General features: G+C 48.3%; 1 protein-coding gene across 1 annotated transcript in view; it reads left to right on the top strand.

Annotated features, from left to right (window-relative positions):
• The window catches only part of LOC119456318 (probable G-protein coupled receptor 158), a 213,687-nt gene that overhangs the window by 144,424 nt on the left and 51,174 nt on the right, over nt 1-18,089 (top strand). The window contains exons 4-5 of the mRNA XM_037718016.2: nt 2,102-2,464; nt 4,973-5,041. Coding sequence (XP_037573944.1) covers nt 2,102-2,464; nt 4,973-5,041 — 432 coding nt within the window. The remainder of the gene's footprint in view (nt 1-2,101; nt 2,465-4,972; nt 5,042-18,089) is intronic.

Here is an 18,089-nt window from a genome sequence, read left to right as displayed (position 1 = left end):
GGCACTTCGCAAAGGCTCGTTCACCACTCGACGGGTCGCACATATACAGAGTGTCCCAGGTAAATTGAACCAAGCTTTTAAAAATATGCAAATGCCACGTAGCTGGACAGAACCAGGGTAGTGTTGTTTGCCGTCGCTCGGAGATACTCAGAATACATCTTGCTACTTACATAATTTGTCTTAATTATTCAACTTCTCAAATATTATATGTACATGAATAGGATCAATGAGGAAACTTTAGAGCAACATAAAAAAGTCCCGATACAGCTTTCTGTTGCTCAATACATGCTACATAAAGGTGTTTTTCCGAGCGTGAAAGAAGCCCGCGAACGCACGCGAAGCGCGGGAATTTCGCGTTTTCGAGGGCGTCTTTCATGCTTGGAAAAAAAAAACCTTTTATGTAGCACGCATTGAGCAACACAAAGCTGTATCGGGAGTTTTTTAGCTCAAGTTACGTGGGAGACCTTATATATACGGACCAAGTAATGTTTGTTTAAATCGCTTCGAGGAATTTACCATCTCAAGTTAACGCAGGAGCTGTGAGAGACGATTTATTACGGTGTCTTGAATTCATCACAATATAGATATTCTGAAGGGACATAAAAAAATACTAAATCAACTTAGACTGGTGCTCTTTGAAAACTCCATCTTCGTTAATTTTGCGCCGGTATTGCATCGCCGGTACGTCATCGTGATGTACCCTCAATTTCAAAGTGCGTTTCAAACTTTCTTTTTTTCTTAATTGAAGACGTTGTGGCGCAGGTTTCCAAAAATTGCCGAGTTCAGTCTTTGACTCTTTGATAAGACAACGTAGTCCATCTTCAGCGATACGAAATTAACTAGACCCGAGCAGGTGTCATCGAAATCCATGACGCCACGGCAAGATAGTGCGGAAACGTCAAGGTGACGTCGCCACGCGTCTTTGGATTTAACGCGATAGCGTTAAGGGCCCCGTGTCGCAGAAAATCCGGCGTCGGTGTCGGCGTCGTCTGTAGCGGAAAAAATCATCTGCAACCACCGCATCCGCAAGGTGTTAGTGCAGGAGAATATCATACCGAACCACCCCGACCGTACAAGCCCTTTGTTGTGGTACAGACTTTTGGTGAACAAAAATTGAATTTCTCACAGTGAAATCTGTCAGAAAAATTGGAGGACGCTTAAGCTTCACCTCTAAAAGTAAAACGCGATAGCATTATCGGAACCCGTTCGCATCGCATCGTTCGCATACGGCAAGTAGGCTTCATTCACTGCAACACTGAACGTGGCACGTGGGACACTGAACTTACGGCCTGGACCTGTCCACGTAGACACGCTGCTTGCATAGTGGCACGCTGCTACAGGCTGGCATGCCGGATTTCAATAAAGGAACGCGGGAGAAACGCCAGAAAACAAAATATCACGTCGGGGCACGCGGCCGACTGCTACAGCCGACCAGAGGTCATCCCTCACAATAGACCCCAAAACCAGCGCCGCTAAACTACACCACAATGTTCTCTTTATTCAAGTCTTCTCGGGACCAAGCTGGTCTTCCATATCCGAGTAGCTACGCTAAGCAGGTTAGCGGGAAACCAAGACGAATTCAGGACGGAACAAAACACAAAACGAAGTGCGCGGTTCATTTCGTGTCTCGCTCCGTCTGCCATCTGTCTTGTTTCCTGGTAACCTGCTTAGCGAAACCTATTCTGATATCGTCCGCAACACCACTGAATGCGCAGTGAACGCTATTGTGTGTGAGCGCACATCACATCTTATCTTTTTCTGTTTCTTTCCCTTCTATCGGTGTAAGGTATAGCAGACCTGGTGCGAAGTGAAACCCGCCTTGGTTGCTTAGTGCTTATGGTGTTGGGCTGCTAAGCACGGAGTCGCGGGATCAAATCCTGGCCACGACGGCCGCATCTCGATGGGGGCGAAATGCAGAAAATACCCGCGTACTTAGATTCAGGTGCACGTTAAAGAACCCCAGGTGGTCCAAATTAATCCGGAGCCCCCCACTACGGCGTGCCTCATAATCAGATAGCGGTTTTGGCTCCTAAAACCCCATAATTAAATTAATTAAATTCTCGCTTTCTCACGCCCCCCTTCCCGTTGTACTCTTTCGCAGTGTGAGCCCTCCGCGGGGCTGGGCTTCCGGCGGGGCGGCTACCGGTGCCGCTGCCGCGAAGGTTTCTACGCACCCGCCTTGCCGGACGACGGCGGTGGCGGCGGCGGCATCAACGACGACACGGCGGCGGCGGGCAGCGGCGAGGCGCTCGAAGCTGCCGCGTCGGCCGAGTTCCGCTGCCTGCCGTGCCCGTCGCGGTGTGGCGGCGCCTGCCAGCGGGCCGACACGGCCGAGCAGCGGGAGGAGGCCTGCTTCGTGCAGTACAACATGGCCTGGCGCACTCTGGCCCTCGGCCTGCAGGGCTTCTGCACCAGCGTCACGGTCGTGCTCATGGCGGTCGTTTTCAGGCTCAGGAAGTCCAAGGTGCGTCTCTCCTAGGCTGACACACATTCGTCCGGTAGTTGAAGAAAACGTCATTTAGCAAACGCTGAATAACCAATTCCACTGCAGTAACGGGCCCACTCCGTCATCTTCCGGCACATCTTATGAATATGTCCGCCGAGCTGAAGGCGATTAGAGAAGAAAAAAATCTTCGTGGTTGTTAAGAACATTGAACTCTTCTCATTAAAAAGGACGTCACCGGATGCAGTGATGCAAGATAGGAACTTCTTAAGGGCAACTTGCGCACTCAATTATTTTCGCTTCAGACCAAATGCCGACGTCTTGAGTTACAACAGACGTTCGCGAAGACTTTTCTGGCTATATGGCTTGCAGAGCTCTGCGCCTCTAGCTCAAAGAAGGAAAATAAGGGAAGCGCATACCGAGACGTCGGTGTACTCAATGCCGTGGACGGCAGCACCGTGGCTTTCTCGCTCTGAGCACGCTGCCAATCCGGACACGACAAGCGTCCATTAATGTTCACGGAGGCGCGCGATCGATGGCGACGTCCGGAGGCCCTGTCACTGTTCGCCAGGCACGGACGCCTTGTCCTTCACTGCCAGAGACAGGCGCGTGTCGAGAGCGCTCCGCCATGGCGGTACATAGATACGCCAACGTCTAGAAAATCACGTCGTCGTACATCGCGTTGTACCGTGTCACACAATGAGTTTTGCCTCAGACCGTGTGAACGTAAGCGACAGAGAGAAAAAAAGAAAAGACAGAGGAAAAGCGTGGACGTTAACCAAGAGGAAGCATATACGGCTTGCTACCGAGCCTACCCTACAGCTACATACGAACAAGAAGTGAATTGAAGAGAATTTTAACCGCACTCACGCGATATCCGCCAGATCTGATCAGTTTTACATAGGTTTTGCTGTGGGTCTTAGATGAGCACAATGGAAGCAACACACCTCCGGCTATAGTATATTTCACCTCGCAGTGGCTCAGTGGCTCAGTGGTTGTGGCGGGAGCAGCACGCAGTTTGATTATTGTTTGCTCTGAGCACTACATTGTTTCTGGGATATATACACCTTTATTTACGATTATTTACGTTTAGACGCAGCACATAGAGCTGCGTCTAACGACAGACAAGACCCGCAAGTTAGACACAGCAAATACTTATAAGCAATATGGTGTTTTTAGATCACAGAGACTTCTTCAGCGAGTTTGCTTTTCCCAATTTAGCCTGCTTCAGGAAGTTGTCTGAATAAACTTGCTCACTGTTTCCTGTCTTGCACTGGCACAAAACGGTACCACAGGTACCATCACAATTTCTTTCTTGTATGGATTCTTTTTTCTTCTTCGATGTTTCTCACCCAATCCTTCAACACATCTAAAATATTTACGCGAACAGAATCTATTTTTCATAAACCTTGACGCAAAATTTGTAAAATCATATAACAAGTCCAAATTCGTAAACATTACGATAGACGTACTTCGGGACAGTTCGCATGTATACCTATGAGACAGTCGCGAGACGAGATAAAACTTGAGACTACAGTACAAATATATTCATAAAGCTACTGTTACGTCAGAAAACTTCCCCGTTGGCCGTCTTTAATGAACCAGCCGTGCATGATAGCAAATGACATGATATTCAGACAGTTGCCATGGCGCTCGCCAACTGCGAACGGCAGTCACGTACAATGATCTGTGCGAATACGGGCCCGAGGTTTTACATGGAGACCGATGTAACCATACCGGTCATCAGTGGTTAACCCGCTGCTCGAAAAAGTGTTCCGTCAACTACAGAACTCGTCGAGGGGAACAGCTCAGCACGCTCCAATGCCATTCATGTAACCTGAATGTGAGAAAGTGGCCTGCTTTACGTACGAAGTACCGTAAGATTACTTGCAAGTACGGCAGAATATAAAATGCAGCTCCCAAAGTAAACCTCCAAGTCCATCTGAGCATGTCAACATACAAAAGGAGCAGGAGCGGCGCTTGGTGGCCACGTCAAGTCGGCAAATAAAGGACAGCGATACAGAAGATCCAAAAACGGAAAGCTCGAAGAGATGAGTCGCTTCTTCACATATGTCTATGCTGACGTCAATCTGAAACAAGGAGGCACTGGAAGATAACATGAACGAGAAATAAGCGAACAGTACCAATTACATTTGAAATAAGGCTCTTTTTTATATGTACAATTATGAGAAATAAGCGCGTAAACGGCAGATAGTACATAAGAAACGTCTCAAGCCAATTTGTCATAATTTGTACGTATCCAGCAGCTGTAGAAAGGTCGTACTTTCTTACGGAGTTTATATCAAGGTGTGAAACCGACTCGTGGTATGAAGTTAATGTGAAAGTGCCTTTTTTTTACTAAATTAAACTTGCACTAGACTAAAATGTTGCAACAAACTTGTACAATGCCACAAACATTAAAAAAAAATTATGTGTCTGTGTGCGCGGATTTCTACAAAGTACTCGGAACGGGTAAATATTGCGTGTTTACGTATTGTAACACCAGTCTGTCATTTTGTCTGCTTTCAGATGTTTGCATCGGCCATGTGGATTCTTCTAGAGGTCATTTTGTTGGGAGCACTTATTATCTACCAAACAGTGAGTAGCAACCGTTAACCACGGACTCTTCTACGTGAATCCACAACGCATACTGCCTTTTGTTGAGAGAGCAATCATAAAACAAATTGCCAGCTCTAATTTTCCTAATAAGTTGCTTCCCCTTACCTTGCTTATCCCATCCATCAATGTTTTTCGAAGTAAGTACGTTTCGCTATATATTATCACAGACCAATTCGACAAGCTGCTGTAATCTGCAGTTGCTCTAATCTACATGAACTTGATGTGTCCCACATCATCTTAATTCTTCTTCCTCGAAAACAAGTTCAGTTTAGTTTAGGTGTGTAATACTGCATATCAACACGAAAGGTATACGCTGCACATTTTCCGGTATTTCTACTACCGAAAATTTTCTAAGGCTTGCCCTCAACCTCGACAGTGTTATTTTGGCATCCACTACTGTCAGACGCCGCATATAGGCAGTTAAAAGAAAAACATTCATCATTACATCTGCACAGCACACTTTGCTTATGGGAAACTAACCTCAAAAATATATGTGAAATGCAATCTTCTTGGCGGCGCAGAGCAAATGCGTTTCGGCAATTGCTTCGTTGGCATTTAGGGAAATGCTACATAGTTCGCAACCCGACAAGGTAACAAAGCGGCACCTGATGTCAACCATCTAAAGGCTGGCTTCATTTCGTCCCACAATTCTTTTTTACCAGGCTTTTATAAAAATGTATTGGCGATATCATGTTATAACAGACGTTCATGAAGCAAGTTGGAGACAGCTGCGTAAAACCGATGTGCGACACTTTTGACCCGTTAAACTTACTTATTAATTTTACATTATGTACTAGCGTACTAGGTCCTGAACACTCTGCAGTTGATACCTTTAAGCCCAACTTGATTAACTTGCCCTTCACCAAACTTCACCTAAAGTCACCGGACCGCAAATAAAGGCAGCTTGGTCGCGTAATAACCTCCTGTTTATGATAGCGTACAGAATACGAGAAACTTGAGAAGGACGGTGGCGTTGACATAACGCGGCGCGGGCTGAATTTCGGTTATGAGTCTTGCAACTTCTCGCATTTTATTTCTTTCTTTTTTCTATCTTTCTTACGGTTGGCTTCTGAGAGCCGCATACTCAGCCAAGTAGCGCAATAGTGGGAGAATTTTTTTTGTGTGTGTGGTTCAACAGTCGCCTTTGCGCCAGGAAGACGTGACCTAACTAACTAGATGCAAAAAGACAGCGCAATATAATGAGGCTCTTTTCTGTTGTCGTTATTTCGTAATTCAATCAAAAGGCAAGCAACGTTGCCTTTGTCGCACAGTAGCGTCAACACACCGTGAATTAATACTACCGCAAGTTCTTATCATACGCCCCTCGGATCGTTTCGTTTTTTTTTTTTTTTTTTCATAATAAGTACTCAAGGACGCGCGAGCATATTAACGCGAATGCAACATAGCATGGACATATGTCGAGACACCGAGTACGACTGGCAGAGCCACGAGTTATTTTCCACATGTATAGTCAACGCGGACTGAGTCTGTCTTCAAAAGGTGAGTCGATAGCTGTAGCTTGCAACGCGCCCTGCTCATTGCAAGAAAAGGGGAGGGGTTACGTAAACCCGCAGAGGCCACCAGCGACTTGTTCGTGCACTGGTAAGACCTCAACGGCAAGCATGCACGGAGACGAGATTAGGGCCGACACACAATATTATATGTCAAAGCCTCAATTAACGTCCATCGAGAAAGCGACCTATCTCTATCCTGTCGTGTCCGGTGGTCTTCCTTTTTATTTTTTATTTTTTATTTTTTCTGTCGTGGTCGTCAGAAGCGAGGCTGGCCGTAGCGAACTGGATCATTGCCCGGATTCGCTCGATACACGACACGTGCTACTGTGTGGCGCTGGCTTTATACAGATGATAAGCATCTGGAAAGACGGCTGTGCCATAGCCGACTTTTCGGCCAACGACAGACAAGCTCCTCGTTCCGCCGCCATAGAAATACGGCCGCTAGCGCAGAAGAGAACTTAACCTGCGACATTGAGGCCATCAGCACGTCGCAAAAGTTATATCCTTCAAAATGGCAGGCACGTGATAAATAATGGAAGCTCTCGCTGCTTGCGTGACATTTTCTATATCGGTTCGGGCATCCGATGCACACCTGAAATATTAGAGGTTTAGCTTGTCCGGTAATCGGGTAAACGCTGGCGGACCGGGCGTTGGGGCGGAGGCGTAAACGTGAGCGGCCTGTATGGTGCTGCCACCTGGAGGCGCAGAGATACACTTGGTTACTGCAATATTAGCTGTTTTTGTCTGTTTGATCTCTGCGCCACCAAATGGCAGCACCATACAGGCCACTCACGTTTACGCCTCCGCCCTAACGCCCCAAAGCCCGGTCCGCCTGCGCTTACCCGATTACCGGACAAGCTAAACCTCTCTATATGCTCATTATTCGTATGTTTGACACCTAATTGCAATCATCGTGCCATGTGTCCGTTTTCAAAAGACGAGGTCGATGACGTGGACAACGTTAGTTTTCAGCTGTGGAACATAAATCCGCCTCGTGAATAAGAGCCATTTTTGAGGAGGCGGCGGTGGCGACGACGACAACTATATGAATGAATGAATGAATGAATGAATGAATGAATGAATGAATGAATGAATGAATGAATGAATGAATGAATGAATGAATGAATGAATGAATGAACCTTTATTTGAAGCAGTGAGTTGGCAGTCGAGGTGGGAGGGTCCCTAATTCCAGGAACCCTCTGGCTCGGATCGCCCTCCGGGCCCGGGCGACGAGCTCGCGCTGGTCGACCAGGTCCGGCTTGGAGATTGCAGCCTCCCACGTCTCAGCGAGGAGGATTGGGCCTGCGTCTGCTGCTATTTGTTGCGTCGTTGTGATGCTTGCTCGGGTGTGCTAGCATTGCAGTAGGAGGTGCGCCAGGGTGTCTGGCACGTTGTAGTGTGGACAGGTGTAGCTGTATAGCGTCGGGTGGAAATGATGAGGTAAGCTTCCGTGGGTGAAGGTATTGCTCTGGAGTCGCCTGTAGTCGGTGCCTTCGTTTCTAGTTAGTTTTGGATGTGGTGGAGGGTATACCCTGCGTCCAAGCCGATAGTGCTGCAGTAGTGCTTGATAAGTTAGCGGTATTGTTTCCGTTTCCTCCGCTGATTTGGGTGGGTGAGACATGTCGATAATCTCGTGCGGGGAGGCCCGGTTGACGCTTGCGCGGGCCGCGGTGTGTGCCGCTTCATTCCCCTCGAGTGCCTCATGTTCCGGAACCCACATGATGCAGGTGTAGGGGGGAGGAGTGTCGCCACGTTTCAGTATGTTTATCGCTTTGACGGAGATTCTGACCTTCATGTAGTTGCGTGCCGCTGTTTGAGAGTCGGTGAAGACCACTATGGCATCCTCGCTTGTATGCGTGGTGAGTGCTATAGCGGCCTCCTCTGCTGTGTCCGCGTGTTTGGCGATAATTGTCGCCAATGCCAGTGTCGTTCCCCTGTAGTCTGTGACGCTGATGGCGAAGGCGTTTCGGCCCGGATACTTGGCTGCATCCACGTAGCGCGCCTGCGGGTCGTTACGGTGCTTGTGTCTGATAGCGTTTACCCTGGCGAGTCGTCTGCCTCGATGGTGTTCTGGATGCATGTTCCGAGGGATCTGATGAACTTGTAGACAATCTCGGAGCGTCGACATGATGTTTTCCTTACGTTCGCCATCAAGTTCTAGGCTGGTTGCGTATCCTGTGCGTCGGAGGACTGCTCGGCCTCTGGTTGTGAGCTTGAGTCTCTCGATCTGGTTGATGAGGTGCGCTTTCGCGAGTTCTTCCCAGGAGTTGTGAACTCCCATGCTAAGCAATCGGTCAGTGGAGGCGGTTGTTGGCAGTCATAGGGCGAGCTTCGTGGCCTTTCGTATTAGGAGGTTTAGTTTTTGTTTCTCGGCTGTCTTCAGGTTGAGGCAAGGAGTTCCGTATGTAATGCGGCTGTAAAGGAGGGCTTGTACCATTCGCAAGGTGTCGTGCTCTTTGAGGCCATTGCGGCGATTTGCCACCCGTCGTATCAGATGAGTCAGCTGTGCCACAGTGTTCTGTAGTCTAGGGGGTGTGGCGGAGCCGGACCCGTCCTTGTGTATATGGAGTCCAAGGATTCAAAGTGAGTCGACCTACGGTATCGGGACTCCCTGAAGAAGGACTTGTGGGTCCGGTGCGTCGTAGCTTGGGGGCCGGCCCCTGGTGCGTGCCGCGAGTACTAATAGCTCGGATTTATCCGGGGCACAGTGGAGGCCGCAGGTGTTCAGGTACCGTGCTATGATGTTGACCGCCTCCTGAAGACGGTCCTCCTGTTCGCCCGTGCTCGCGCCTCTCGTCCACAACAACTATCACTGTAAAGATATCCAGTGTCAGTGAACTTCTGTAGCTTTTCCTCTCACGACAATATTATGCGACTTGACGCTCCGTAATTGCAGTGAACACATTTTTCATATGGGAAACTCAATGTGCTTGTTTACACCAGTGGCGTTCCCGTCACAAAGAGGAAGCAGAAGTAATTCTACCAACCGGACCGTATCATCACCAACCGGCAACTCAATCAGCACGGGCGACGAGAATAAATTGGTTTCCCATCAACGCTGTGAAAATGGTTGGACAGCGAAGCTGTAAACGACAACAAGAACGATTACCCATTGCGACATAGCTTGAAATTATTCACATGGCGTCATTCACATGCACTTTACCTAATTATTAGCCTAAGACGTTTCAACGGCCTGCGACGTGGCTTGCGCCGCTACTTCGTGCACCTACAAAAAAATGGACCAGAGAGAAGAGAAATGCACCTAACCACACTTTTGCCGCGCCTCGTATGCATGCTGCTCCTCAGGAGTCCTCACTATACGTGGTCTTCCCATAGCACTGTCACAACACAGATCAGTTGCTAGGCGTGTTGCTCTTTAACATAGAAAGTGTAGTTACGTCACTCACGGCTTCGTATGCTACAGTTGCCTCTTCCCGGCAACTGCAGCTTATGCAACCGTAATATTTACCGGTAAACGCTTGCGGCGAACGCTATGCGCGAAGGCGAGCTTTCTAGTTCTTTTTTTTTTTCGCACGGCCGGCGAAGCCGCCGCCGCGGATGCGCGGAGGCGAGCGCCATCTGCTGGTGCTGCATGGAACCCAGCGGCGCAGGCGTCGCGCGCCTCCCGAGTGTTTGCCTACGGAGACGACAGAGCCATTGGGAGGTTGAGCTATACAGCTTCGCTGTAAAAATGCACCGTGAGGAGCAGGAATGCCGATCGAAACATTGGGCAGTATTGTCATCTAAGGAATGTGTAGAGAGAGGCCCAACATGTGCGTTCGAGTGCCAAGATTGCAGCAATCGAATGCCACGTCAAAAAGCTCCGCCGGATCGCCCGTAAACAGGGTGCAAAGGTTGGCTCCAGTAGCGGGGACTAGCAGGGACCACCAACGAACGCAGTGGGCAGAAGACAATTATTAGGGTTACAGTAAGTTATAAGACGCCCTTTTTGCAGACTTCGTATCCCTGCTCCACCCCTACTACATCTAAAGGTAGACTAGAGGTAGGTAAAGTAAAATTAGGGATCAGGGAGCCAGAGGTGGGAAACACTTGCTTCCTGCTATTCCATTTCGCTTCGAAGGGCACGAAAGTCCAAGCACAGAGGTCATTCATTTATACTTGCACTAAATAACAACGAGGTTAAGAAGAAAACGTCACAAAGCTAAAGCTTAGTTTAAAAAACGGACAACATGCGACTATTTGTGACTACGCTGGACTTGCTTCTTCCTTCTACCTTCAGCTATTTCTCATTTCTTTCTCCGCCTTCTTCGTTGCCCTTCACATTTCCTTGCCTATTGTCACGCTAGTTTACCTTACGCCACCGGAATTCGCTGCCTCCTGCGGATGAGACGTGACCATCTGGCGAGTTCGCTCAACCCGTCACTTCTATATTTGCATCAACGAAATCGGCCTCTGTCGGCGTGTTCAGTTCGTACCACGGATCCCCTGCGCACGCCACTCACCTGCTGCAACCGTTCCCTGGTGGCATTTTTTTCTGCGGACGCGGATCACGTGATCACACCAACTCGGGCACGCATGCCGTGCCACGCAGTGCGGTGCAGGCGGGGAGACCGACGGCTTCCGACACGCCTCTGTTCCTACTTTTCCTCCTCCTCGTCCTCGTTCTCCGTAGGGTTTCCTTCCCTCCCGTAATGCTGCCAGCGAGCAGTGCGGCGAAGCCCGACCGCACGGCCACGTTCCAGCGCGCCAGGCTTCCCGTCTAATTATAGGCCCCGGCCACAGCCGCCTGCCGCGCTTTGAATTCCGTCGGCAAGCCGGCAGCCACTTCCGGTACGCCGATTGCAATCCACAGCTTCATGACAAAGAAAGTGTCAGTGGCGAGCTCCTTCTTCCATATAATACAGATTTTTTTTCTTTTTTTTTCTTTTCTAACTGCAAGAAATCAAATATTTGCGTCTGTGGTTATGTTTAGAAGTTGGTTATAGTGTTGCTATTAGATTTTTGTTTCATCGATCCATTCATTTCTATTAGATTTCACGTCCGAAAGCAATGCCTGTATTTCAATGAACGCCTTAGCGTGGGGATCTGGAATGATCTTTGCCTGAAAACTCTTTTGAGCGCCGAAGTTGACCGAGTTCCCGGAAATTCAAATCTGCTGACTTTACATTCCAGTCCCGGTGAAATGTGGCCGCCTCAGGCCAGAACCATGCCCGGAATCTCATTTCTCAGATTCATCGTCATCAATTCAGCGCCGTCATCCCATGGTCGTCATGCCGTCGTAGTCGCATCATGGTGGTCATTCTGTCGTTGTCATGCCATTGTTGTCACTGCGTCATCATGCTGTCATTGTCATGCCGTTCCATCCTTGTCATTCCTTCGTTGTTATGCGTGGCATGTGCATGAACAAGTGTGTGTTGACAGGCGTGTACAGTGAAAATGCGTCCAATTGAGACGTGTAGTATCTGCTTGCAAATGGTCGCAAAAGCAGAAACAGCGTTCTTCACAAAACACCAGTGAAAACTTCGCTTAAACTGATTCCCACAGCGCATGGGATCCGCAGATTTTTTGTTGTTTTTTTTTTCGGCACTGGGCCTTTTTTCAACTAGCGGCGGAACTGGGCGCGTACTCACAAAAGCGTCTTACGCTAGAATTGTTTTCAAGAGAAAATGTCAGCCAATCATGATTTTTGACATATCATTAGCGAAGGACGACAAGAAATGTTAAAAGAAAAAAATTACGAACGAAAAGCTTTGTGAATTCGGCTTCTGGTGATTCTAGGAACGAACAAGAAGTTCCGATCCGACCATGCATGTTCGCACTGTTAGTTGTACACGGGGTCATTTATGGTAACGACTTGGCAAAATACAACAATCGCGCAGCCACCAAGTGATTTCAGAATCGACTATCCCTCGACATCTTCTTGCCAAACCACCCAGTGGCAAAGCTGGCTTTGTAATTAGGGTTAAATTAGAGGGTTGGAATACTTGCTTGTAGAATGGCAGTCTGCGAGGTAAATATGTTCTGCTGGTCGAAACGCGGATAAAAATACAAGAATAGTTCGTAGTCAGACGTCCGCGCACAAGAAACTACACCGAATAAGCCGAAGACGCTCACACAGACAAATCCGCCTCAGAAAACAATGCCGTGCCTATATGACGCCCCTTAGCGTACTCGATCAGTCGAACCCCAAAACGATTTTTTTCTTTTTTTTTTCAATTTTCCCGCTTTCAACCTGACGACGCTCCATAAGCTTGAGTGGTCCGTGCCACATGCCATTTACTTTCCATAATAAGGTTCCGCATGTGCGCAGAGACGCCTTTTGCCTGAGCTTTGTTTGATTTTCTCTTACGTCGCTAGCTCTCTTACGACAACCGTTCGATGCGCAAGAGGTTGTGTAAACAAGCGCGCGCATGAATTCAACTACACTGTGACCTCAACGAATCGCAAAAAAACACATAACACTCACGACGAGTGCCACTCATGCGTCTCATTTGGGACAAGGGCTGACAGCGTACACAGGCACTCCTTAACAGGATGGTGGAGAAATGCCGATGAAAACGATCGATAATCAGAAGGTACAACCGTTCGATCACCTTTCCCTGCACCCGGGATGTCTTCCGCTCTATCGTTATTTATTTTTTGTGTCTGACTGATAACGCTAGTACTGCGGTTCACGATCAGCATGCTACAGAGAAGTAACCCAGATTATTTAGCGCAAAGAAAAATGGATGTATGGTGTTCCGCTGGCATCGCCCGATATCACTGTTAAACGCTAATGGTATAGTCTAGGCATGATTTCTGGCCACATGCTGATTCTGTGTTTAGTTAAAGCACGCGAAATTTTCTCCCTCCAATTCGCGCCTTGTGCCGCCTTTCGGGCTAAGTGCGGTAGAAGCTATATATATATATATATATATATATATATATATATATATATATATATATATATAAATTCTTGACGCGGTCAACTTAGAAGTCGCGTCTCACTATTTTTGCATATGCATGATCGAAATAACCTTCAGAGCTGGCCCGAAAATTAAAGTTCATGATCATTTCGCCGCACCTTTTTAAAGTTTATCAGATAAAAACGCTTCCAAAAGTCCAGTTTTCCGCCTACACATTAAACCTTTTCTCGTGTACAAATGTATTTACAGTGATACCAAGAACACCAAGTAGCAAGTTGCTCGTGGAATCAAGAACGAAGACCATCTACGGCATAGCTTTAACATCATTGTTGAATATGTGCGTGCGTGTGTGCCCATGTAGTTAAGCGTATAAGCATTCCCCCGTAATCATCGAGATGATTCCTACATAATTCGGACAAACCCATCGTTAAATTTGGGCCTCTTGCATAGCCAGTCTGCGAGCGTGCGTGCGTGCGTGCGTGTCTGTGTCGAGGCGTCCTTCAAAGGCGCGAAGGACGCCTCGAGAAATGCGGGGTCTGCGTATGCACGCTTACGAGCACCCTCGGTACGAAGCTGAGACGCATGATGAAGAGAAGTTTTCGCGCAGAGAAATGTCTCTGCTCATAGCTCCATCAGAGGCTCAGCTGGCTGACGCAGCTTGTTAAACGAAGCGCGCCAGCGCGATCGCGAGCTCCAGGCGGCGTCAGCAAGGCCCTAGTTTTATTCTGCCCTACTCGACATCATTGGCGCAGTCGTGAACTGAGTGGCGGGAAAAGCATGGGGAAGGCTGCAAGCGTGAGAGGATCCTGGTAGGCTGTGCTTCGTCTTTATACACCGGTGCAATGCAGTGAAGGCGCCGTAGCTTTCGCCGTCGTGAGTATGGAAAGGGCCTGGGTGAGGACGTGGGGTGAGCGAGAGTTACGTAAGCTGCTTGGCGTTCACAAGCAGCAAGGCAGCCTGGAGATTCGCTGCTCGCGCAGGGAGTATGGAAATATGTAATGACGTCGTTGTCCCGCTTCCTCTGTTCTTCCAACATTTCGTATGGCTGCTGGGTGTGTTTGACTTCTATAAGACTCTCCGCAATGTCTCAGGAACGAATGCAGACACAGCGCGCCATTTCTCACCGTCACGCTAATATCTGCAATGTCGCACTTTCGCAAACCGTTCGGATATCAGTGTAGGATACTAATGTTTACACCTACGCAAGGGTGTCCGTTTATAATTATTAAATTAATTCTCGATATCTGCAGCGCATAGAAATTATATGCGATTCCCAGCATTTAACTACGCCCAGTCTTCTATTTCCCATATCTGATTACGCCGACTGCTCCTGGTTAAAATAACAAGCGTCACCATCAACGGATGCCGATTACTCCATATTTCTCAATTTTTTTGTTTTTCTGTTGTTTGAAATCTCAGTTTCTCCTTCCAACTGAACCATCTTTTAAAATAAATTTAGCTGGAATTCAGAGCATTTGCATGACTTGACATCTCTTTCGAATGTTAACCCTGACTTTTTCAATTTTGCTTCTCCTTTTATAATTTTAATTAGAGAAAAACACATGAAAAAATAATGTTACGGGAAGGAAGAAGCGTACTGGTATTTACAGATGGGTTTTAATGGCTGCGTAGAGACGTGAAACCCAGAATCATCTTTGTCGTCTCGCAGGGCACTAACCATGTCCTCTTCTTCCCACAGTACATACTGTGACATTACCCCCGTCGGAAGAAGCACCTTACTGGTGCGACTCTCTGGTTCCAGAAAGGAACGGTTTGAGGCGACTGACGTGGATGATGTCAGATAGAGGTGAAGGCACGGTAGCATCCAGTGGAGACACTTCATATGTGACAGGCGTCACCTGGCGGACAGGCGTCACCTGGCGGCTGGCCTACGCCAGCCGCGTCCTCTCCCCATCCGAGCGCAATTATTCGATTACTGAGCGGGAATGTCTCGCCCTCATTTGGGCTGTGGGCAAGTTCCGACCTTACATATATGGTCGACCATTTACGGTTACAACCGATCACCACGCCCTTTGTTGGCTTTCTTCCCTCAAGGATCCCACCGGACGCCTCGGTCGCTGGGCCCTACGCCTTCAGGAATACACATACACTGTGGTCTGCAAGTCGGGTCGTTTACATCAGGACGCCGACTGCCTGTCTCGTCACCCCGTCGATGCACCGAACGATTTAGTGGATGCCGCACCAATCTGCGTTCTCTCGCTTTCCGCCTTGAGAGACATTGGGGCTGAACAACGACGCGATGAATCGTTACGGCAGCTGATCGAACGCCTGCTCTCTGACCCGTCTGACCCATCCCCTCACATGTTCGTACTACAAAATGACACCCTGTATCGCCTCAACATGCACCCAGACGGGCCCGAGCTGCTAATCGTCATTCCGTCTCATCTTCAGCAGACTGTACTCCAGCAACTGCACGACGTTCCCACTGTTGGACACGTTGGCGTCTCCCGGACCTATGACCGAATTCGACGACGATATTTCTGGCCCCGTCTCAACCGCTCCGTCCGTCGCAATGTCGCCGCCTGTGAGTCGTACATCCAGCTGTACATCCTGCTGGTCTGCTGCAGCCTCTGGATATACCAACCATGTCCTCTTCTTCCCACAGTACATACTGTGACAATATGTTAAATGAAGGTTCATACCATCGAATGTATGCTATATCTCCATGTTTAAGTCCCACGACTCGATCTAAATAGTATCCAATTGCAGAGTCTTGATGCCGTCGCTTTATGTCAGATCGTTCCTGTCCGCGAGATTCAGTGCAGAACGTGTCTTTGTTAACTAACGACACTAATCGCTGCTACTACAAGCATCTACCACATTAGATGTTCAGTAATCTATGTGGAAACAAAAATGCGCGTTCCACATTCGCGCTTCAAAAACAAGTTCAATTTTGCCTTCATCTGCATATTTCAGATAAAAGAAGAAGTAAAACCCGAGCTTGCACTGACATGCTTATGTCAAACAAAGAGCTCAAGACGTCATGTAATTGTAGTTACCACGATCTTTGTTACGAAAGAACGAGTACAGAATTTGTTACCTTTGCTTGTGCAGGAGCGTGTTGTCTCACGCACAGACAAGGAAGCAAAAGGGAACAAAGAAAAAGGAACGAGCACACTTAAGTGCCGCCTCCACTAATACGGGGACAATTTCCTTTTACAGTAAATGTGGACTCGATCGATGCCCGTCCATTAGCTGATTTCGTGCGAATACACTGTCGCGTTCTTCCAGGACGCGGATTTAAGGAACGCGGACGGCTCTTACCGTGTTTCTCCTCTAAGTCGTGCTTTCAGACAAGAACGGACAAAAAAGAAATAGTCAGGACGCTGAACCTCCGAGGGAGAATCATGAACATATACAAGGAATACAAGAGATCGATGCCAAACGGAGAATAGATATCTATGTATATATATGTTTTACGCTTATCGCCGATACTTCGTTCAAAACTATCCATTTCTTTTTTTTAAGCATCCGCCGATATTTTTCGCCCGTTCTGTCTCCTCGCATCCTCACCGATATATAAAGCCGCTCGCTGTACACATATGCGGCGACTACAAACGTGTCCAGCACGCCGGAAAAAGCCGGCACGACAACGCCCCATCGTGCCTCGCGATAAGCTCTCAAACAAACAACTCAAGTAAGCGGGCGCTGCTGCGGAGCTCATGCAAGAGCGTCCGAGGCTTTAACGAAACAAAAACGCATAACCTAATGGAACTCAAGAAAAGCGCGCGCAGCACATCAGCCGTCTCATCTAAGCCCCGCTGGAGACGCTACACTGCGCGCAGCCACTTGCATGCACCGATGACAAAGCTGAACGCCGAGTTTGCTCGATAACGCACGCATAAGTCCCAGACATGGAGGCGAACGTGAAGGCGCTTGTGTGCTTTGGTATCGCTCCAACGCTGACTCACGTTTTCTTACGTGAATTTTTCAGGATGGTCCATCAAATCACAATGCCTGAGGAAACAACAATGATGTTTTAGTGGATACCACAGTGGTAAAGCTGGAACTGGGGCAGCTGATGCTCTGGCGGCTTCAACGCACAACCTTCACTTTACTGATATGACAGTTTATGCAAGTTACACGACGCCACACTGCTTATTCGCCACCACCGATAGCGCTAGCATCCAGATGAACGTGTAGCCGAGCGGGCGGGCATATAGTATCTCTTTCAGGAAACAATTGCTAGCCCGCTTCTCTTTCTCTCTTCATGTGGTTTATAGATGTTTACACAATTAATAATAATAATTTGGACACATACAGTACAAAATCAAAGGAGTATTACGCATATGCGTCCTTTCCATAATTTATATCGCCCAGTCAAATCACGTGCCCTTCGAATACTGTGCCAAACACGTGAAGATACATCGCTGCTCTCTTGGGGCCTCCCAGCGAGCTCTCATCAGAGCCTAGCGTTCGCGGCAGAGACGTCCCGCCACGATGTCTTGTAAGGGTGTACATCTTCTCTCCCGACAAGAACCAGACATAGAAGGCGTGCCAACGACGTTAAGAGAGAGGATACTGGACAGCGCAGTGATGTGAGTGCCGCGAGCGGTGCTCTGGTTCATGCGACGGCAGTGGGCCACAGATACCCTGCTCCCAGTGCACTGCATACAATTAAGGAAA

The sequence above is a fragment of the Dermacentor silvarum genome, chromosome 6, assembly GCF_013339745.2.
Source record: "Dermacentor silvarum isolate Dsil-2018 chromosome 6, BIME_Dsil_1.4, whole genome shotgun sequence".
Lineage (NCBI taxonomy): Eukaryota > Metazoa > Arthropoda > Arachnida > Ixodida > Ixodidae > Dermacentor > Dermacentor silvarum.
The sequence above is the reverse complement of the archived record's forward strand: the minus strand, read 5'-3'. Positions and strand labels throughout refer to the sequence as shown.